Genomic DNA, 23,824 nt, shown 5'->3' with positions numbered 1-23,824 from the left:
TTGAGGACGTTTCAATGTGGTGATAGTAAACAGGGTGACAGTACCTGCAGTGATGTGAAGCTTTTCACAGAAATAAAGTGACACAAAAAGAAAAGCTGTCAAGCACCAATGTGACAAAGTCACAGAAGCTTTACAGTATCAAACCTATACTTCACTTGGCTACTTTAAACACTCAAACACGAAAGACCAGATTCACTAAGCTTTGCCCCATGCAAAGTTTGCTCCACTTTTTTCAAAGCAGAATTAAATGCTGTTTCAAAACTAGTCTTAGAAATTTTAATTTTTTTTTTGTTTTTTTTTTGTTTACATTGTGCACTCAAGCAAAGGAAAATCTGGTCAACAATGTTAGTAAAACTAAAGAAACTACTTAGTCTATTACGAACAAAAGTGAAACCTGAAAAAAAAAACTAGTCAGAATACTTGTCTATTATTCATTTAAGCAACTGTAAAGAGACACCTGCACTGTACACACTGAGCACCCAACACACTGAATCACGGGTTAAGGAGAAATGGGCAACCCACTAGCTTTGTAGGTGATGGCAATTGCCAAACCCCATCAGTTACAGTAATGAATCTACCATGCCACCATATGAGTCATGACTGACCACAGACTAAATTCCTCATCCTTTAAACATGAATTTCTTTCAAAACATGCCTGTGAATTTAAACAATGCAACACTTTCCTCTGGATTACTTGAATATGCCTCCCCTTATGACATTTTATCACAGTGTTTTTTATGGTATTTTTGCAGTTTTCCATTATTTTTCCCATGGTTACACTATGCATTTACCATAGCCTACCCTGGTTTGCCATGCTTATTAACATGCTTTACCATACCTCGCTATTCTTTACAATGCTTACCTATGCTTTATTGCTTTCACAATGCTTCATTACGCTTTGCTATGCTTTCACTATGCTTGCAACATTTTAAGGGTTGTACAGTCATAGGTTGTATTATAATACCTTAATTGATGCAGCTGGCCTGTCCATAAGTTTGCAAGCATTCCAAGCTCATTTAATGTGAAATAAGCAGGCCTTTAAAAGTAACTCGCCTCTCCTTAATATAACAACTTCCTAACATATTCTTTGTTGTTTTCATGTATTACTGTTTTTCTAGACCTTCATCTGAAAAAATAGCAAGCCCAGGATTTGTGTAGTGATAGGTCTATCATATTATATTGAAGACTTATCTGAAATGGCCTTATGGTTCAAAATGACTTGTTAAATTATACATGGCATGATTTTGCGACCTTCGGTATTTGTTTCAGATCTTTTGGGGTGGGGGGCGCACTTTCCAACCAGTTTAGAAGAGCACTTAAAGGGGGTTGCTGCTGTAGTGTTGATATGCCCTCAGGATGGAGCATTTATCAATCCCCAAAGGCGACAAACAGTCAACGACTGAATCGGTATCTATTGCGATGTACCTTTACCCAAGCAGCCTCACAACAGCAGCTGTAAAGTTTTGCCATCCCTTGAAATTAGAATACCCAATTACAATAAACCAAGGCTGCACCTCTACGTACATTATGTAGCCAATTAAAATGCGTTTTATTTCAACCTGGCTGCAAATGAATTATAATATAGTAGAAACTTTATACAGTTTAGTCGAGTCTGATTTGCCAGCTTAGTTTCCTGTAATTGATTTTATTCCCGTATTTTGGTTTGTTGCATCAATCCGATGTGATTAAAACAGAAAGAATCGATAATGAGTTACAGGAACTGTGTTTGTTGTGGTATGTTGATTTAGGAATGGACTGTGGATGTAGCTGAACTCCCTCCTGCGCAGCGAATGCTCTATTTCACTGTTTCTGTATCTCTAACCTCAGTCAAGCAAAGAGAAACTTTCCCGATCTCTGTGTCACTCCACACACACACCAAACATGCCGACCCTAGCCAAGCTTCTGGTGGCTTTCCTACCGTTTCTTCTTTTCTCGTGTTCTTCACAGTGTAAGTAAACAAAATGCGCATGTGTATTTTACCTTTTTCGTGATGGTTTCGACACACCGTTTAGCAAACTTAAATGCATTATTTCCTTTTTTTTTTTAACTTGGAAGCTACGTCGTAACGACGTTTTTCAACACGCATTAATTTCTTATACTATTTTATTTTTTATGTTATTTATTTATTTTTTTGTAGTTGCATTGTCTCCGAAAGAAGCTTCCCAGTTTCTGCGGAGACAGAGACGGGCATATCAGGTTTTCGAGGAGACGAAACAGGGCCATTTGGAGAGAGAATGTGTGGAAGAGAAGTGCAGCCTGGAAGAGGCCAGGGAAGTGTTCGAGAATAACCCAGAGACGGTAAGGATGGCTTCTTTTATTTTTCTCTGTCATTGTAAATAAAGTGTTTTTGGCTTGTGTCTGTCATTTGACAGGCCAACGCCATCGCTTAATAAAGGAGGAATTACATTTACAAAGGTTATTAATTAATGTATACAGAATGGTCATTAGTTTTGCACCATCATCTGCATTTAGTTTTATTCCGAGTCCTAACCAAAACGAAACTCCAATTAAGAGTTAAATTATTTCTACGAAAGCATTGGTTAATATCAGTCCACTGACATTCAGCTACCAGGCAATTCCTGTCAGTGATTTTTTTTTTTTTTAAATTAATTAATTAATTTTTTTGCGAGTTTTTGATTGGTGTCGAGCTTGAAATATTGAAACATTTGTTTTTTTTTATTTATTTTAGTATACCAGCGTATATACTGTATTACACTGTAATGAAATAATATATATATATATAAAATAATTATTGTAGTGTAATCTGAATTAACCTCTGTGTTTGCTTATGATATCTGCGTCATTCCCTTGTATTGAAGAAATTAACTCGTCTGGTTTTGTTACTGGAGGTTAGGTGCAGGTGACCGCTTACTTCAGACGGCTGCTGGATGTATACACAAACCTCTCTTTTTTGTTTTAAATCTGAGCGATCCAAGGTGACATCATACATTTAGGGTTGGCCACATGGATGTTAAAGTTTACTGCCATGGGTATTTTGGTTTATTTTGTGGTCAGACAGATGATGTTTTCCATATCCGCACTGCATGGTAGCAGACTAGCTAGTGCAGGTGTGCGTGTCTGTGTCTGTCTACTTAAACTGGGACATAAAGAAAGACACATACCCACAGAGACATTTCAGAACTCTAAATTAGGTGTAATATGTTTGTATACTGGTTACATTTTCCAACCAGGTTTTGACCCTCACATACAGTAACACCCAGCAAACATTTTACATTTAGTGAGTAACACCATAGTACAGTGCTTTTTAATTAGATTTCTCCATGTTCCAATTTTAGGAATTACCTGTAAATAATTTATATATATATATATATATATATATATATATATATATATATATATATATATATATATATATAATATATATATATATACAGCTCTGGAAAAAATTAAGAGACCACTGCAAAATTATCAGTTTCTCTGGTTTTACTATTTATAGGTATGTGTTTGGGTAAAATGAACATTTTTGTTTTATTCTATAAACTACTGACAACATTTCTCCCAAATTCCAAATACAAATATTGTTATTTAGAGCATTTATTTGCAGAAAATGACAACTGGTCAAAATAACAAAAAAGATGCAGTGTTGTCAGACCTTGAATAATGCAAAGAAAATAAGTTCATATTCATTTTTAAACAACACAATACTAATGTTTTAACTTAGGAAGAGTTCAGAAATCAATATTTGGTGGAATAACCCTGATTTTCAAGCACAGCTTTCATGCGTCTTGGCATGCTCTCCACCAGTCTTTCACATTGATGTTGGGTGACTTTATGCCACTCCTGGCGCAAAAATTCAAGCAGCTGGGCTTTGTTTGATGGCTTGTGACCATCCATCTTCCTCTTGATCACATTCCAGAGGTTTTCAATGGGGTTCAGGTCTGGAGATTGGGCTGGCCATGACAGGGTCTTGATCTGGTGGTCCTCCATCCACACCTTGATTGACCTGGCTGTGTGGCATGGAGTATTGTCCTGCTGGAAAAACCAATCCTCAGAGTTGGGGAACATTGTCAGAGCAGAAGGAAGCAAGTTTTCTTCCAGGACAACCTTGTACTTGGCTTGATTCATGCCAAAGCTGCCCGATTCCAGCCTTGCTGAAGCACCCCCAGATCATCACCGATCCTCCACCACATTTCACAGTGGGTGTGAGACACTGTGGCTTGTAGGCCTCTCCAGGTCTCCGTCTAACCATTAGACGATCAGGTGTTGGGCAAAGCTGAAAATTGGACTCACCTGGGGGTGCTTCAGCAAGGCTGGAATCGGGCAGATTTGTCTTTGTGAAGGACGCATGAATCAAGCCAAGTACAAGGTTGTCCTGGAAGAAAACTTGCTTCCTTCTGCTCTGGCAATGTTCCCCAACTCTGAGGATTGGTTTTTCCAGCAGGACAATGGATAATGGATAAACGGTTACAGCCAACAAACTAATAGTCTTTTCTTGTTTTTTTTCTGCAGGATTATTTTTACCCAAAGTATTTAGGTAAGTTTTGTATTAATTTATCAGTGCAATAGACAAACTGCAAACCGTAAAAGCAGCTTGTTTTCATAAATTATTATAATGACTAGCAATAGAACACATTTAATCTGTGTTTGCATATAGGGATATAGTGTAATACCCTCCAGATTTGTGCAAGAGGACATTTTGGGGGAATAGTGAAATTGTGTTTCATTACGATTCCCTATATGCCTGACAATGTACTTGCACATGGTACTATTTTTATTTCTATTTCATTTCTTTTTTTTTTTTTTTTTTTTTACATTTTTATCCCGGTGAAGCTTGCATTCAGAAATTTGGACAACCGCAAAACAGGAATCCTGATCTCGTAACTTGTGTACACAGTAAGTAGCTCTGATTTTATAATCAACCTGCATCTGCAGGTGATCCTGATAGCTGACAGTTACTCTGTACCTTTACCCAGCAACAATCCTGCTGGTACAAATATAAGAATAATTCAAGTATTGTCTGGTGTGTAGTACAGTAAGTGTGTGTTGTTTTAATATTAAGGTTCATTAATGTTCAGTAAACATTGAAAGTACTTTTGCATGTCCCCAGCAATGGGTACAATGGAGATCCACTAGGTAACACTTGCATTCTTAGTTTTATCTAAAGAACTGCTTGTTTGATTGTGCTGAAGCCAGTCTAACTTATGGCGACAGGTTTCCTTTTGTTCCAGCTTCCACGTTGTTGGAATGCTTCTACACTTACAGAAAAGTGAATCTACTGCATGCTAGCAAATTAATTTAAAGAAACCAGTCACATAAAAAATGCAATTGGCTAGTGCAAAAACGTAGTGGCTTGAAAATGTTTAAACCTTATATTGCCAAAGTTGCATCCCTAGTGAGTAAACAAACCGCAACCATACATATCACTTTTTAAATAATTAATCATTCAGATTACAACCGATTACAAGGGTAACAAATCCTGTTCACACTAGCACAGTAATGTGTATGCACTATTGATTTATGTGGCTTGTGAATCACTGTTTCAGATATTCAGTATCTATCTTTATTATTCAGGTATCTCATCCTGTTGTGTTCGCTTTCTTGCATTCGCTTATGAAACCCAGAATCACCTTCCTCAGCTGTTAATAATCCAATAGTAGCACAGCACCAGCAGCTGTCAAACTCATTCTGTTGCCTGTGTTTTCCATTAGAGCCAAAAACTGTCATATGTTTCAGTACATCAAAAATATGAAGTTTGCAAAAACAACTCTGTATTACTGCATAACGGTGCACAAGTAGGGGCTAGTTTCTGAAGTATGTGTGCTAGTTGGCTTTATAAGATTCACTACAGTATTTGGCACTTGAATTGCAGTAAGAATCCGTTTCGATTCAGGAATGTTTGTCATGTTTATTGTACTGGGCTTGTGTTTTGCATTCCTGCCAACAGTAATTGATTATCTTGTTTCCTGACTGGTTGATGTGATTTTTAAAAAAAATGTTATTTATTGTTTGGTCAAGAAAATGATTTGTATCTTGAATGAATTCCAAGAAACAGTGGAAATGATTATATAATCATGAAACGGATGTTTAGGCAGTTATGTTTTGCATGTTAGGTGGTCGCAACCATAAGTTTACATAACAGACATAATAAAACCAAGAAAACGCAATGTTCTGTGTAAAATACAAACTGTTTGAATTGTATATGAAAGTATTTGGGTCAGAGTTTGCGCCAGGAATGAAGCGAAGTTATATCCAAGAAGTTTCAAGGCTGCATGCCTCATTGACTCAATAGACTAATTGACTTAATGGCGAATTCACTTCATGAAATGTTACCAAAACAAAGAAAAAATTACATTCTTGCATGTAACCATGTTGTTTTGTTATGGCACTCACATTACACTAAGATATCCTTTATTTTTCACGTAGAATGCTCTAATATCCAGTTTTAACTAATGGATCAACATCATTTGCACTTTTTTCTATTCGATATTGCTTGTTATCAGACGTATGGGGGAAACCACAGCTCCAATACGCTCTTCTGTTTTGTTTAAATCTCCAGATATTCCTGATCAGTGTTCTCCTTCACCATGCAATCCGGATGGGACTGTAAGATGTGAAGACAAACAGGGAGCCTTTACTTGTCATTGCTTCCCAGGTTGGACAGGGGATCAATGTCATAAAGGTATAGTCATGGCCAGCTTTGAAAGTATGTGTCTAATAAACCCTGTTTGATGTAAAGGAAACACTGCATGAGTAAGTAGCGTTTGAAAGCAACTTGGTACAAGTATGAAGTATCTGTTACCTAAACTAAGGGCTTCTTCTTGTTTAGAATCACATTGTATATTGTTTTCTGTTTCAGTCACAATATCCTGGTGACGTTTTTAAGTAAACAAGCACTCATGTGGCCTCAGAGCTCTCAAAAGTATCTTGCTAAGTACAGTTGGTATGCAAGAGTGTAACCATTAACCTGTCCCCCTGCAACACTGTCCGGGTTCATGCAACAAATGCCAAATTTGTTCTGCTGTATTTGGTATTTCTTATTACATCCACTTGGGGCAGAGTGTTTCGGGGACAAATTTAATGGTTACACACTTGGGTACCAGCTGTACTTGGAGAGAAGACATGTTTAAGAGTTTCCCTGAGGCTGCAGGAGTGCTTTAAACTTCAGAGTTTTAAAAAGTCGCTAGGATGTGATGAAACAGAAAACAACACACAAAGTGATTTTAAACAAGAAGAAAAAGAACACTCAAGTTAACTGTTTAGACTATCGGATTTAGAATTGTAATTTATGTTTGTTTCCTTTCAGCAAAAATAGATGTTTCTGTGGTCTTAGTTCATGAAGTGAGGCCCAATTGCTTTAAAAGTTGACAGATTTTACGCAAGTTATCTATTAACATTACAGGTCAGGCCTCTAACCACTGAGCCAACAGCAAGTTACATTAAATAACTGCTTAAAACCGTTTACGAGAAAACGAAGTATAAGCTATCTAAGCTAGTCGTTATGTCTAAAGCATTTCGGTTTGGAAAGGAAAGGGGACACGCAAGCTTTAATTCCAGCAGGGGTTTCAGAGCCCAAAACTTGGACTTCTCTTCAGATGTTTTCAGCAACTTTGTCAGTGCAACGTTAATCAACTCATCAGCAAATCCAAAAGAGCCCAGTTTTCCTACTACTAAGCCAATACAAAAAAAAAATGTTTAGGTCGTTCTACAGAAAAGTAATAACTCTTAATTCTGACCGGTGTATTTTATACAAACTCATACTGTTTAAAATGCTGCTAGAAATATCCAGAAATCTCTTAACAGAATCATTCCTCTATGTAGATTTTGATGCAATTCAGAAAAAATCCATTAATTTATTTTGTCATTCCTTTTGACTGTCTCTCTTAATAGATGTAAATGAATGCGATAAGACAAATGGAGGCTGCAATCACATTTGTTCAAACAAGCAGGGAGGTTATGCATGCTCATGCCGTTCTGGATATTCCCTTGCTGATAAGCACACTTGTACTGGTGAGTACAGCATGTTCATTTGTGACAAATGCAGTTTCAACACACTTGCATACAATGAAAAGATTTGACTTATTCTGACCTGACAAAAAGCTTAATTTAATTTTGAAAACTTAAGAGCTGATTAACCCCAGCTGCCTGGAAAACCGATTATACAATTGTGATGAAACTTGGTACAGACATTCTTTAATACACATTGTTGAGGGTCAGGATCTGGCAATCTATGGAAGAATCTGTCCAGCCATCCAACCATGCATGAATATATGGTGGGTGTTTGAGTTGTTCATGGTACTATACAGCATAAGACTTGCAAAACTGCATGTTGTTTTATTCAGGTTATTCAGTGCCATCCCAAAAATAAAAATGTATGAAAACAACATCTGAAAAGTCAACTTTTTGTCTTATGCCTTCACCATTTACTGTTCATTTTTTGATTAGTGATCACAACTTTACAATCAATGTCATTCTCATTTCTAACAAAACCAAATGTTTCTTTGTATTTTTTTTTTCTGAAACATATTTTAACAAGCAAGAACAAGTCTGTTGCATGTGATTCCCAGTGTCTTATTTTCAGACTCGTGCTATGTATGTTGGAATACAAATGTGAACATGCCCAGTCAAGTACTGCTCTGTACTGTCCAATATGCCTACAATGCTGATGTAATGAGTATTATGCCTTGTTTGAATCATTTACAGTAATGGTTGCAGAAACCTATTAGAAGATAGGTCATCTGAAGGTTTTTTATATTGGTAATATAGTATGCCAGGTGAAAACAGGTCATTAGACAAGTGTTTGTGTCGTTTGTCTACCAGAATTATAACTTTCTTTTAATGTTTTATTCAGAAACAAGGGTGTTGTATGGTATGTGATCTGTAGATCAAATTAACACGAAAGGAGACAACAAATGAATCCTCTAGACATCTATACATTGAACCCTAACGGTAAATTCCTTTATTCAGATGTTGACGAATGCACAGTCACTCCAGATGTCTGTGGAACTGCCCGATGCCTAAATTCAATTGGATCTTTTGAATGTCTTTGTGATGGAGGGTACTTCTACGATAACATTACAAAGTCTTGCCTTGGTAAGTATTTTCTTATTAAAAAGAAAAATGTGTTAAGCCAGCATACTCCTACAAATACTGCTGACTGATAAGTTTTCACCATCCTTCTAACAAAGGTCCTGGAGAATGATTGTACTTGTTGTACAAGTATCCCTAAAGCTGCTTTGCATTCCTTTGACAAAAAATAGAAGAAACAATCTAAGAATGAAGCTCTAGCATGGGCAAGATGTAGCATTGCTGCAGCCGAGGAACGTCTCAGCGTACTGTGCTGATCGTGCAGTGCAGCTTGAAGTGTAAAACCAATACTTTCTTGTTTCTTAACAAGATTATTCCTGATTTTTTTTTTTTTTTTTTTTTTTTTAGGTATGAAAATTGTAACAAAAAAAAAGAAATTGGAAACTTGTACAAGTCTGCTGTGCATTTTCTTAATGGCACGTGTGTTTTCTGGTTGTAGATGTTGACGAATGTGAATCAAAGTCATGTGCAGGGTCCTGTGTGAATACGCTAGGAAGTTATCAGTGCTACTGCAATGGGAGGAACGGAGTGAAACTAGCTGCAGATTTGACCAGCTGTGAGGTAATTTAATCCTTCTTGTCTTATAAAGGGCATCTATATTTCTGCAAAAAAAAAGTTATCTGTATGTAGTTAGTCCTGTTCACAAAACTAGATCTAAATTACTTTTTCATAAATTAAAAATGTTTGGTTTGCATGAAACTTATAGAAGCCAGCAACAGAAAAGGTAATGGGTCTCAAACTTAATTTAATTAGTCAGAACTTTAACAACTCTTGAGTTAAAGCTGTGCGTCCCAGTATGCTACAGAAAAGAAGCTTCTAAACTTCTAGGTCGTCTTAATAAAATGCAGTGCTTGTGTGGGTGGACAGATTGGTTTCACTGGGTGTTGAAGTCTTTTGCGCAAATATGTGCTGCGGTTTTGTGATAAGCTGCTTTTGACTGTTTGGAGTCCAGGCTGCCAAACTCCCGTTTCCTTTCTAGGAAGCATGTGTTAAAGGAAGCTTTTACTGCTCATAGCTCAAGTATTATTTACCAAACCATGAGTCCATAGTCCAATATATATATATATATATAATATATACAGACGTGCTCAAATTTGTTGGTACCCTTACAGCTCATTGAAATAATGCTTCATTCCTCCTGAAAAGTGATGAAATTAAAAGCTATTTTATCATGTACACTTGCATGCCTTTGGTATGTCATAGAATAAAGCAAAGAAGCTGTGAAAAGAGATGAATTATTGCTTATTCTACAAAGATATTCTAAAATGGCCTGGACACATTTGTTGGTACCCCTTAGAAAAGATAATAAATAATTGGATTATAGTGATATTTCAAACTAATTAGTTTCTTTAATTAGTATCACACATGTCTCCAATCTTGTAATCAGTCATTCAGCCTATTTAAATGGAGAAAAGTAGTCACTGTGCTGTTTGGTATCATTGTGTGATATCTGTATCTGAACATGGACCAGAGAAAGCAAAGGAGAGAGTTGTCTGAGGAGATCAGAAAGAAAATAATAGACAAGCATGGTAAAGGTAAAGGCTACAAGACCATCTCCAAGCAGCTTGATGTTCCTGTGACAACAGTTGCAAATATTATTAAGAAGTTTAAGGTCCATGGAACTGTAGCCAACCTCCCTGGGCGCGGCCGCAAGAGGAAAATCGACCCCAGATTGAACAGAAGGATAGTGCAAATAGTAGAAAAAGAACCAAGGATAACTGCCAAAGAGATACAAGCTGAACTCCAAGGTGAAGGTACGTCAGTTTCTGATCGCACCATCCGTCGCTTTTTGAGCGAAAGTGGGCTCCATGGAAGAAGACCCAGGAGGACTCCACTTTTGACAGAAAAACATAAAAAAGCCAGACTGGAATTTGCTAAAATGCATATTGACAAGCCACAATCCTTCTGGGAGAATTGTCCTTTGGACAGATGAGTCAAAACTGGAGCTTTTTGGCAAGTCACATCAGCTCTATTTTCACAGACGAAAAAATGAAGCTTTCAAAGAAAAGAACACCATACCTACAGTGAAACATGGAGGAGGCTCGGTTATGTTTTGGGGCTGCTTTGCTGCGCCTGGCACAGGGTGCCTTGAATCTGTGCAGGGCACAATGAAATCTCAAGACTATCAAGGCATTCTGGAGTGAAACGTACTGCCCAGTGTCAGAAAGCTCTGTCTCAGTCGCAGGTCATGGGTCCTCCAACAGGATAATGACCCAAAACACACAGCTAAAAGCACCCAAGAATGGATAAGAACAAAACATTGGACTATTCTGAAGTGGCCTTCTATGAGTCCTGATCTGAATCCTATCGAACATCTATGGAAAGAGCTGAAACTTGCAGTCTGGAGAAGGCACCCATCAAACCTGAGACAGCTGGAGCAGTTTGCTCAGGAAGAGTGGGCCAAATTACCTGTTAACAGGTGCAGAAGTCTCATTGAGAGCTACAGAAAACGTCTGATTGCAGTGATTGCCTCTAAAGGTTGTGCAACAGAATATTAGGTTAGGGGTCCCATCATTTTTGTCCATGCCATTTTCATTTGTTTTATTATTTACAATATTATGTTGAATAAAAACTCAAAAGCAAAGTCTGATTTCTATTAAATATGGAATAAACAATGGTGGATGCCAATTACTTTTGTCAGTTTCAAGTTATTTCTGAGAAAATTGTGCATTCTTTGTTTTTTGTGGAGGGGTACCAACAAATTTGAGCACGTCTGTATATAATTTTAAAATTATAGGCTTTAGTACCACAAATACATGTGTAAAAAAAAAAAAAAGAGGACGGTTACAAAAGAAATCTCTGAGCTGTGGCTTCCAATTTTATTAAAGTACTACAGCGGTCTTTAGTATTATACTGTCTTGTTAACAATTAACTGAATTTGTGGCCTTTTAATCACAGTATAATGAGGATGAAGTAAGCAGTTTGACAAAGTGTAATTAAGCATAGGGAAGCAATGTAAAGCACAATATGGTAATGGTAAATGCATAGTATAACCATGGTAAAAGGGGGGTACAGTATAACTATTATGATACAACTGAACCCAGTGCAGTCAGTGCTTTCTTTCTTTCTTTTCATAGCGCATTGAGCCTTGTGTCTCTCTAAACACACGGAGAAGTGTTAAATCCCTCTACCTGGGGAGGATGTTCAGTGGTGCTCCTGTGATACGGTTACGTTTTAGAAGAAAGCAGCACATTGGGTGAGAAACTGAGAAGACAATAGTATGTTTGTTTTGCTGAAATGGATTGTGAAACTAACAATGCAGCGATCTAAACTTTGACAATATCAATGATTGAGTCTATTTAATCCTAACTATGCATGTTTGAAATGCAACATTTATTATTCAGACAAGCTTGTGTGTGTGTGTGTGTGTGTGTGTGTGTGTGTGTGTGTGTGTGTGTGTGTGTGTGTGTATCTCTTCAGCACCACATACACGCACAATACACTTCTCATCTTTGATAAAGTTAAAAGGATTCCCTCAATCGTCACACAGTACTTTAACTGAATGCCAGCATCTACTTGATGTGTGTATAGAAGTGTAAAGTTGTTAGATTTTTTTTTTTTTCAATGTGAACGGGGGCATATGTGGAACTATAAAGAAAACAAAGGTAAGTAGGTAATATGAACACTTTTAGGACCAAGAATTAGGAACACAAGACCCATTAACATCACCTCTAGGAGGGACCTGAGTTTGCACACATTGTTATCTTTGACTTAGCACTCTAAGGACTTTTTTAACCATACCTTCATGAGTAGCACAGCAAATGAAAAAAAAAGGCCAAATGTTGTCCCAGTACAGTTGGAATAGACAGGCTTTATGTGGTTCCTACGGCAAGTGGAAGGGTTTATGGTTTTCCACTATTCCACTGTCTCTCTTTACATTATAAACATGGTGCTACGCCTGTGGAGCCAGTTCCTTTTCCATAAATAAAAACCTGACCCCGGTATTTCGTTTCATTTAGTTTCACAGCAGAATTTGACTTCAGGACGTTTGATCCGGAGGGCGTCATCTTCTTCACTGGCGGCCATCTGAACAGCTCTTGGATCGTGCTGGCAATCAACCAAGGCAAGCTGGAGCTGCAGCTGAAATACGGAGAGGTCAGGAGAGTGACCAGCAGCGGGCCGCTTGTGAACAACGGGCTGTGGCACAGGGTAATTATCCACTCTGTTCAGTGCTATAAGAAAGCAGTAACACGCGGCGCCATGGTGTTCAGATATGTTGCTCTTCAGCAGAAGTGCAGTTAAACAGCCCAGGCCTGTGGATATGGGACCATATAGGGACACCCTGGAGTGTGCTATTGGGCTTATAAAATGGATTGGATATGTGATTATCCCAAAATGAATCACAAGTAATATCTCTATATTCTGCTAAATTACATTTGTTACACTGCAAATGAGAGGTGGTTTGCTGTTTTTTTGTTTGTTGTGAATTTCAATGCAAGTTTGTACAAGCACAAGTTAAACTTTTGTATTTGGCAACCTACAGTATTGTTATTGAGTTTTCCAACGTGTGATTGATGGACACTTTTTTTTTTTTTTATCTCATTAGATATCTGTTGAAGAACAGGGCAGGAGTTTGATTATTAAAATTAACAGAGAAGCAGTTATGAAGATTGCTGTAAACGGAGACCTCTTCACACTCAAAAAAGGGTTACATGAGCTCAATCTTACTGTGGGAGGAGTGCCTTTCAAAGGGGAAGAACTTGTTAACCCAGTAAGTGATTCTGTGCCTCTTGGTGTTCTGAATTCCCCCAGTGATACCAATCGCTTGAATTTGTCAAGTCATCATGCGTCTACAGGGAAGAAAACAAGACTCCGATTGCATAGCGGTTTGATCCATTCCTGGTTGTACTATGAGTGTCATCAGACCTACCTGAACGTACCTATGCACTTTGGATAATCTAGTTTGTATTAAAACCTGGTGGGTGACACTGCTATGCAACTATATTTTAGTAAATCATCTGAAATATGCAGTAATCAACCAAAACCATTTATATTGACATATACATTTCTGAAAATCACAAATTGTTGACTAACTTGGTGTTTCATTAAAACAAAATGTTGTTACTGCTGATGGGAGAATGAACGATTCAATGCATTCCTGCTGATAGTGTGTGGAGAAGCTGATAGGAAATGGATTCCCAGAATGAGCCATTGGATTCCAATACTGTTTTAATCCTCAAAGAATCTTTTAATCGCCTGATTGAAAAAGCAGCTTTCACTTTGTTAGCATGCAGCTGTTTTTATTTCTTTATTTTGACCTTATCTGCTTTTACAACAGCAAATGTAAAGAAAGTGAATGTATTGCTGCTTATAATGAACTTTACAGTAATCCAAAGTCAGCACTATGAGCCAAGAAGTGTTAGTCATACCAGTGTTTTGTAGAGGTGTGGAAGGCACTGACCAGATCAGACAAGCAGACACAATGGGCCACAATCTAAAACATTTTTGCACCAGCAGTTTGATATATATAACTAATAAAGAAACAACTTAAAACTACTTGCAAGACCCTAAATTACATTTTTTGTTTTGTTTTAGGTTACAAAAGGCTAATGACGATTTGGAGTAAAAAGCTTTGAGAATGTAGCCCAGTGTTTCTGTGTGATTTAATTTAGTTCATGACTAGAAAGTTAAGCCATAATACCTTAAATGCTATCCTGTGGAAGGTTACAGAGGATGTTTTACAACGGTTCACTAGTAAAGTTTTCGTTTTGTTTTTTGTAGTTAAATCCTCGGCTGGACGGCTGCATTAGGGACTGGACGTGGCTGAATGGGGAAGACACTTCCATCCAGGAAACCATTAAGTTTAATGAGAAGATGCAGTGCTTCTCTGTCACAGGAAGCGGCTCATTCTACCCTGGGAATGGATTTGCACTGTTGAATGTTAGTTATAGTAAGTGTCTCAAGAAGCGTGTTTAAAAGGGAGAACAAGTTAGTTTACAGTTTAAACACTATCCAAGTGTTGTTCAAAAATATATCAAGAAACGCTGGCCTTAGATGGTGTGTAAGGATTTACTTCATATTCAATATTTATTCAAAACATTTTTCATATGCACACAAATGTTGTACACATGCAGTATTAATCATATAATGTTGCAATGATTCAGAAATTCATACAGCACTTTTGTTGATACATGTTTAAACATTGACAATTTTTGAAAGAGTCTAAAACCCCTCATTTGAAAAGGGCAGATACCACACAGGACAGAAGAGCCATTCAAACTGAGTTGATGATGGCATTCATTTCTTTCGCAGTAGTCATTCCTGCTTGTAAATTGACCATGGCACATGTATAGTAAGACTGTATATTTCAGGTAAATAGATTAAACCTTTAAACGTTTTGTGTAGTTTACCTTATATATTTTCAACGCAAAAGTAGATTTGTTTTGCTATTTAGTCATTTGTTTTTACTTTAGTATGTATTTGAAGTTTTACAATGATTTTCACACATGGTATACCGTTTTTCAGTATATCGGGGTATTTGAGCCTTAATGTTTAAGTGCTGTATCTATGTTTGGAACTGGAACTCTGGCTGTGTGAAGAAGTGTAATAGTTTCTGTTTGCAACAACATGTACGAAGCAATAAGCAAGTACAGCTTTATTGAATTAGTTTAAATATCTCTTGTGATTTTGCTTGTCTCAGGTGATCCTAAAGGAGACTGGGCTGTGAATGTGTTCATGAATATCCGTCCATCAGCAAGTCCAGGTGTGCTGTTTGCTCTGGTCAGCGAGGAAGGCGTCCCGCTGTCCCTCGCGCTCACCGACTACCATCCTGCAAAGAAAGTCAGAGCACAGGTAACCAGACCTCCTCGCCCTCGCCATCAAATACTATAGTGCTTGTTCACCATGCATTACATCACACACGCTTTTGTGTTATGTAAATGGGAATTACTGACATGTATTCTACAAAGTATAAAATCTGCAAAACATTCACAGTTCAACAACCTTTTTTAACCTCATTTTTGATTAGGAAGATTTAAGTCCCGTCGCTTAATTAATACATATATACACACAGTGCTCACCCGTTATAACGCGGCTGTTGGGATCCATAATTAAGAGACCACGTTGTTTGTGTTTCGCCTTGTAACGAATATTGCCATTTTTGTTCCCAAAATGATTTACAATCACAAGCCAAAGTAACATATATATATATAATTTTAGCTCAAAGAGCCAGCTGCTATTCTACCAATTTAAAGTTTATACCACTCTTATTTCAATTGTATATTTCCTGTAAAATAAAATAAAAAATAATAATAATAATACTAATAATCTGAAAAATAACACAGAATCCAAGGACATGTATAAACAATTGTATTGTTACATACTTGTTTTGTAACATTAACAGACAGTTTTCACTTTTCAGGGGAAAAAAAGTAGGCTACAGCGTTTTAAATGCGTTTGCAGCAAAACAAAAATCAGTGTTGTAGAGAGTTTCTTTCTCTAAGTTTTTTTTTTTTTTGTGCTGTTAATTGTTTTGTTTTTTGTTTGTTTTGTAAACAACTTATGGTAGCATACTTCATAACAACACCTCCAGGATAACAGTACCAGTCGGTATTCCAGTCTTGTGTTTCTAGCCAACACAAGTCATTTTGAAATCTAAACACACTAATAATAACTAGTTATTATGCATTTATACTAAACGCATAAAGAGCAGCAAAATAACTGCCTAGAACATCCTATAACTATTATGAACTGTTTTTCATTTATATTTTATTTTTTGTAAAGTAACTTAGTTGCAGCTTTGTGATCAGATTGTATTTCCCCACCTATGGAAACCGGTCTGACAGCATGCCTCTTCTGAAGCCTGACTGACAGCATGCCTCTTCTGAAGCCTGACTGACGGCATGCCTCTTCTGAAGCCTGACTGACGGCATGCCTCTTCTGAAAGCGTTGCAACCACCCAATGCTTGCTTTAAAATCGGGTGGACCTCCTAACTCCCTGTTAAATTTCTCTGCCTGTACTCGCAATATTGTGCCAGAGATCGGGACTCCCTGTTGACGTTCCTGCATGAACCAAGTGAATAAAGCATTGTCTAATTCATTGTCTTTAGCGCAGCACATTTTTTTCCTTGAGTTTCCCTCTTTTGGAGTCAGTTTGATCAAGAAAAACTTGTAGTTTTTCTTCTTCTTTTAGCCATCCACGCAATGTAGATTCTGAAACATTTATATCTTTAGAAACTGCTGTTTCACCTTTTCTCACTCTGTCCACCACATCGAGTTTCATTTTAACAGAGAACGACTTTCGTTTTTTGCGGTCTGCCATGTTTCTTACAGTTTAGTTGGAACGTTTACCAGACGTTTGTGAGTGAAATTGCATTATGGGGCGAAATGGGAGCCACGAGCTTACCACATTATAACCGATTCCGCAGTGTAACGGGGCGCGTTCTAACGGGTGAGCACTGTATATAATATTTAATTGTCCTACCCTTAGTTTCACTAATCTTAGCTGTAGCTTTAAAGGGTTGTGTCATAGTTTAATGAAATTATATAATCAGGAGAATCTAGCATTTGGCTGTGCATTTTCAGACATGATGTATTGAGGGTCAGACAAGATGAGGACAGCAATTCCTGAGATCTTTAGGGCTTTGGCTATATTACACTGATTAACGGGGCACTTGATATCTGCATCCATCTCCATTGTGAGTAATTGTGGTGAAGAGAAGATCATTTGGCTTCGAGGCGAGTTCTTCAACCCCTTTTCTTCTCCTTTGTTCAGCATGTGGTGCTGGCAGTGGGTGATGTAATTGTGTCCAGCGTTGGGGTGGCAGTGTGCGACGCTGACACCCACTTAGTCAGCTTCACAGTCGGGAAGGACCTGATATCCCTGGAGGTGGATGGGATGGCAGGACAGAGCGAATTCAGCTTGCCTGAGCTGGAGCAGCACATCACAAACCTGGGCACAGATCTACAAGGACCTGTCAGCACTTATTTGGGAGGTATTCCAGGTAATCAGGAAACAATATTATCATTATTTGGATGTGTTTAGCAACTGTTTTATTTATTGAATTTCGCCCAAAGGTTCCGCCTTTGGCCGGATGTATAAAATACCTCGGGCCAGATTATCAAGGTCTTTGCCTTTTGATGTATAATCTTGAGAATAAATCTGTATCCTTAAGTAGGGCCCTATGAAATCTGCGCTGCGGTGAACACAGGCGGAATCGCGCAATTCACAGAAAAAAACGGAATTAGACACACCCGAGGACATGACCACAAAATCAGTTTAAACAAACAAACATATATATATATATATTTTAAAAATTACATTGAAATAGCACGGTGTTTGTATGACAGGCTTCAAGAAACACACGTCATGGGAACGCATGAAGAAACTATTTTTGCACCTCTCAGCCACCGTACACGACCGGGATTATAACTGCTAGCTGCCGTTATCGCTTGGGCAGTGCTTAATTTGTAAAGAAAGGTCCCGGGGTGCAAGCAATGACAATAATACTGACCTTAAGAAGCACACATTCAAAATCATAACATGCTTATTTGAAAGAGTATTGTACGTACTTGTGTTACATATTTACAATCACATATTCTACATCATATACAAAGTAGTAGTGCGTGCAGAAAAATGAATTAAAGGCAACCGCAGGACAAATCATTAAAAAGAAAATATAAAGCCTGTATACATGTTTTGTTATGGTTTTGCATTTAAATGGTTTAAAAATCAAACAAATTAAAAGGCATTCAGAGGACTCCAGAAGGACTACATTGATTTAAAAAAAATACGCACCCCAACACGAACATTGGTTTGACTCACGGTCTGCCCGATTATCTGGAATCTGTAAGCTGCTGGTAGATTACAAAAACGATTCATTAAACTTAGGCTAGGTAGTTGTTATCTTAGTATGTTTTTATTCTCTATTAATTAAATTATATTCATTGAAAAAGGCAAGAGAGAACCAGATTGTTATTATTTTTATTGTTTTGGTTTAATATAATATAGCAGGCCTATTGAAGTAGGCCTAAGAAGGGAGGCGACTGCCTATAAGTTATTCTGAGCAGATAGCACTGTAATAACTACTGCAGAATGTAGGGTCTAGTTGCTGCATTTCTTCTCCAAAAATTCTCAGGGAGATATTACTAAGTGCCTTTTTATTAAATTAGAATAAGTCAAAATATTTATGCTTTTATTTACATTGTCATTAATTATTAATGAAAACATTAAATGTTTTTTGAAATGTTGTAGTTCAGCTGATGTCAAAGAAAAACTACAAAAAAAAACCTACATTTTGATTTTTTAATTTACAATATTCCTAGTTTGTTTCTATTACATTGTGCCAATTTGTACCCTTTGATTCCTCATTGCTGTCAATGTATCAAACACTTGTGGTTATAAAAAAAAAAAAAAAAAAAAAAACTAACAAATTACAGATTTTTAAAACCGAAAAATCCGATATCAGGAAAAAATAAATCGGAAAGTTCAAAATAATAAAACGGATTTCATAGAGACCCTGCTTAAGTAGTACATTTTAAATATAAATTGACTTGGGTGTTATGTTGGTTTCTGCAACATCCTTAAACTCAAGAAACACGTGTGGGGAGAAACAGATTACATAACCATGTTTTTTATAAAATGTTTTACAAAATCACTTTAATCATTCCTGAACCACACGTGGGTAATGTGGTTTAAACAACAGCAGATCATTATGACACTGCCCTTAACTCACTGTGCTGTTTACCCTCCTGGGTGATTAGGAACCCATCTTATTAGCTTCACTAAATAAAAACACAATGATATTTCGATCAGTACAGCAGGCCCCCTGTGTGTTAGTGAATATGTACAAAACTGCAACAAGAAGTTCAGAAGAACAAAAATACAGTTATTTAGTCTAGAAACTATTGTCTTATGATTTTGCCGTCTGATGTTTCAGCCAGTGATTTCAAGGCCAGTTCCCCTCGTGAATTCTTTGTATAACCACAAGGGAATGCAAAAACTGTAGAGAATGCCAAGTAAAAATTGAACAATACTGATGCGGATCGTGCCTGTTCTGTTGGACAGAGAACTGAGCATACTGTAGTTTTGGAGTTTCAACATAAAGCAGAGAGTATCATACTTACTATCAGTCGTAGATTGCACACACTTATTTACAATATTTTCGACTTCCTTACACAAAAGTTGTAGTTGATACATGATTCACTATTACACTTTTTATTCCAGTTAATGCAATGTGGAGCACATGTGAAACAAATGTTATATTTTTGTGAACCAACGAGTGTGTACGTATTGAGGCTTCCCTTCTCATACATATTCCCAGATATCCCCGTTGATGCTACCACAGTCCCAGCGAGGATTCAATGGTAGAGACAGGGCCATGCACATGTCACAATTTAGGGGAAAACAAAAACAATAGTCCAAATAAAAATAAACAATATATATATATATATATAAATTGATATTGAACCAATGAGTGCATACATATTAAGGATTCTCTTCTCATGTCTATTAGCAGATGTCCCAGTTTCTTCTGTCGTAGTCTCTGCATTCTACAGAGGCTGCATGGACGTGCACATCAATGGAGAAGAAGTGGACCTGGATGAAGCTCTCCTGAAGCACAGCGACATCCGATCACATTCCTGCCCTCCAGCTGAGAGTGGTCAAATCCTATAGAACCAAAGTCCTTTCCTCTTCTGAGCGTGCTTTTATTTCTTTATAGTTACCGGGTAATATTTTGCTTACGTCACATCATGTACGTCTTCACTGGTGCAATGCAGTGTCGTAGGAGCTACTGATATTTTAAACATGCCATTTGCAAAAGTTTTTTGTTTGTTTGTTTGATTCTCTGTGCAGAGCATGTGTAATATAGGTGTAAATAAATCTGAATGCTTGACTGTAATTGTTTTAGAATCATGCAGGTGAATATAGGGTACTGAGAGCACTATTACAGGTGATTCAAGGTTAGCAGTACAAGTTCAAACCAAGGACAATCCCTCAGCAGAGTTCTGATCAGTGGTTCTCTTCCCCAGTCCTCCAGTACCACAAACAGTCCTTAAGTTTTTGTTTGAACCTATTCCCTTTGTGTCTGTATGCATATGCCACATTGACATCTGTATCTAGAAAACTGTTCATCTAATGATGTTGAATCGGGAATATACCATAAGGTATAAATACTGTATGTATGTGACAGTAATTTTTTTATCTAGAGAACCGCCTATCCAATTGTGATGATATTCTACATTTTTACATATTGTGGATGTACTTCTCAATGATCTATTTGTTATTGATACTGGTACTGAAGCTCTGATTCTGCATGTGGTGATGGCAAACATCAGAAAGGGGTGAGAAAAGGAGGGGTTCAAATGGAATGTGTAGCTCTGCACCGTGTATGTGCTGTAAGGCACTGACCAGTTTACATCTGGTACCTGTGTGCGGGTAGACACAACATCCTTGACTGGTGGAGGAGCTTTAGAAAACCACTGACACACGAAGATCAGATCTGAATTAGGACTTAACTAGCAGACTAATGCCCAAAAATGTTCAGTAATACTGATGAACCACGATAGTTATTTAGATGAGTTAGAATCAACATTTTGCCTGTGTTCAGTAATGTTCTCTTGTGCTGTTTTTGAGTAAGCCAACTGTATACAGTACCTTTTTAGCTTCAAAATTATGCTTTTTTTTGTTTCATTATTATTATTATTATTTTTTTTTTTTTTAGCTTCAAAATGTTGCTTTTTTTTTTTGTTTCATTTTTTTTTTTTTTAATCATGTGTATTTTTTCTTATCTATTTTGTGTTTTCTTTCTGTAATATTCCCAAAGTGTTTTTTTGGTTATTGGGAAATGTATTGTATGTTTTAACCAGTGTACAAGGTATTGAACATAATTTTTATCAAAAATAATTTCTTTTGTTTTTTTTTTTTCTTACCTGTGCCGGTGCTTATTTTAATTGATTTGGGAATTTCTCTTAGGAATTGCAAGATTTATAGAGCAGTTAACTGTCACATAATAAATATATATAAATAAATAGACTGCTACACTGTTGTATACCTTTGTCTTAGGGTAACATCTGCGGTTTGTCCTGCTTTTTTAGGAGGGTTTACAACAAACTTGTTGAGTCTAGCCCATCAACACTGTCATCCAAATCAAAGATGTACAGTATAAAGAAACCCACGAAAGCATCGTAAGTCTGTTGATCCATCACTCATCACCAGGTGCCTCAGAGGAGAAAAGGTTTGTATTTGGATAATTACCAAAGCAGTGGAAGTGTAAGGCGATATTATTTGGGGGTGCAGATCTGCTGCAAAGCAAGGTTGCCAGTTGCCGGGCTGTTTAAAATTGAGATCATGGGATATGCTGCATGGTCCTTGCAATTATTTTACTTTTAACTTTACACAACTCTCAAAGCCTGCGGTTTGAATGCCGTGGTTTGTCGCTGAAATACGCGAATATTATTTAAGGGACAAAACAGAAATAAATACTAATGACAATATTTTTGTGCCTATTCTATACCTTGGACCTACATGCATGATACCATTCTTCCGAAGTCATAGTATTGCCTTGACTTCCCACATACCAATACCTAGCCAACATCACAGTAAGTGAAATGAATCCCAAAGCAAATCAACAGCAGTTATAAAGCTTACCTGCAGTATCTCTTGTCTCCAGCAGAGGGCTTCATTCACCTTTTACAATTCCTACACCGCAATCTCCAAAAAAGGGTCAGCATGACTATCGGGGCTTCTGTATATCATGTTTCTAACTCGAATTCTCTAGCCCCCGCCCCCCAACAGGGAAACATACATCTGGGTTCATGAACTGGTCTTCAGTTCTAATTGCCTATTAATTTTATTATTACAACAGTTTTCACAAAGCAAACTGTAAAACAGATGTGACAATGATATATGTCCACATTGTGTACAAATAAACTGTATGCATGTTGGATATGGTATAGATATAAATAAACAACATATATGAATATATTAATATTTCCTCCTTGTGTATGTTGTTTGCTTGTTAAGGACAATACATTTTGATACTGTAAGGTCTATTCAACGGGACTAAACAGTGGTGTACCCAAATGCCATCACTGTTAATAATCTGGACCTCTGTGTCATTTAAAAAAAAAAAAAAAGAAAGCATTCAATACAAACATCACTGTGATAAAAATATATATTTAAAAGGGCCTGATTCTGTAATCTAAACAGTGGCTGTTATCAAATCTCTTGAGAAAACCCCCTACGTGGTTAAAAATGAGGGATTAAAATGAACATGTGATCGGTGCCATGCAGTCTTCACAGTAATTTAAAGTAAAGAAACTTGTTTGCCTTAAAATCCACATTAAAAACAGAAGGATGGAATGGTCTTGTCTGCTCACAGTGCATGAGAAATGTAATGATCACTGCACACGCAGTCGCTGTGTGTTTTTAGTAGCACGTGGTCTTCTACTGGGCTTCAGAGAGACACTGAAGCATGTGCTCAGGAAGCATACGGTGGTGGTTTATCCCCAGGGTTATAGGGGGGCGTGTACAGAGACGGAGCGTTGGGAGAAAGCACGTAGCTGGAGGAGGCCTGACTGTCATCAGGAAGAGAGGTGTCAGCTGAAGACGGTGCTTGGAAACCACTGTGATGCTACAACAGTAAAAACAGGCAATAGTTGTATAATATAGAAAGGCAAATGACACACAGTTCAGCATTCATTGTTACTTTAGGTAACTGACAATCCAATGGTGTCCAATGAAGATCCAAGGGTACTTCCTGACAATAAATGGGCTACCGTTGGGTCTTCATTAGTTTGGACGCCTACTATTGCTATAGTAGCTTGGACACACTTTGGA

The 23,824-nt window shown here is 37.3% G+C and overlaps 2 protein-coding genes across 6 annotated transcripts in view; one reads left to right on the top strand and one right to left on the bottom strand.

Moving 5' to 3' along the window:
- The first annotated feature begins 1,570 nt into the window (after positions 1 to 1,570).
- On the top strand, positions 1,571 to 21,898 carry LOC117406664 (growth arrest-specific protein 6-like). Of its 3 annotated transcripts, none has more exons than XM_059029272.1 (15): positions 1,571 to 1,948; positions 2,138 to 2,298; positions 4,471 to 4,495; positions 4,792 to 4,854; positions 6,518 to 6,640; positions 7,849 to 7,968; positions 8,926 to 9,051; positions 9,485 to 9,606; positions 12,123 to 12,241; positions 13,005 to 13,194; positions 13,592 to 13,756; positions 14,767 to 14,935; positions 15,686 to 15,837; positions 17,759 to 17,987; positions 20,502 to 21,898. In XM_059029272.1, exons 1-15 carry the CDS (start codon positions 1,882 to 1,884, stop codon positions 20,657 to 20,659), a joined length of 1,989 nt encoding a protein of 662 aa, XP_058885255.1. In that variant the 5' UTR covers positions 1,571 to 1,881; the 3' UTR covers positions 20,660 to 21,898. The 3 variants fall into 3 exon arrangements, with proteins under 3 accessions (XP_058885255.1, XP_058885256.1, XP_058885254.1); XM_059029271.1 differs by having other exon boundaries at positions 1,572 to 1,948; positions 20,499 to 21,898; XM_059029273.1 differs by lacking the exons at positions 17,759 to 17,987; positions 20,502 to 21,898 and adding an exon at positions 16,830 to 17,034.
- The window catches only part of LOC117407021 (transmembrane protein 255B-like), a 35,705-nt gene continuing 33,602 nt past the window's right edge, over positions 21,722 to 23,824 (bottom strand). For all 3 annotated transcript variants that reach the window (XM_059029275.1, XM_034011553.3, XM_059029274.1), the window contains one exon: positions 21,722 to 23,618. In XM_059029275.1, coding sequence (XP_058885258.1) covers positions 23,466 to 23,618 — 153 coding nt within the window. In that variant the 3' untranslated portion in view covers positions 21,722 to 23,465. The remainder of the gene's footprint in view (positions 23,619 to 23,824) is intronic.

This window comes from Acipenser ruthenus, chromosome 8, assembly GCF_902713425.1.
Source record: "Acipenser ruthenus chromosome 8, fAciRut3.2 maternal haplotype, whole genome shotgun sequence".
NCBI classification, from domain to species: Eukaryota; Metazoa; Chordata; class Actinopteri; order Acipenseriformes; family Acipenseridae; genus Acipenser; species Acipenser ruthenus.
This window is presented reverse-complemented; position numbering and strand designations above follow the sequence as displayed.

Excerpts from the sequence above, each read along its gene's own strand:
- LOC117406664 (XM_059029271.1), top strand. The coding sequence starts at position 1,882 with ATGCCGACCCTAGCCAAGCTTCTGGTGGCTTTCCTACCGTTTCTTCTT. Across the intron at positions 4,855-6,517 it reads TCTCGTAACTTGTGTACACA|ATATTCCTGATCAGTGTTCT; the intron begins GTAAGTAGCTCT and ends TTAAATCTCCAG. Across the intron at positions 13,757-14,766 it reads GGGAAGAACTTGTTAACCCA|TTAAATCCTCGGCTGGACGG; the intron begins GTAAGTGATTCT and ends TGTTTTTTGTAG.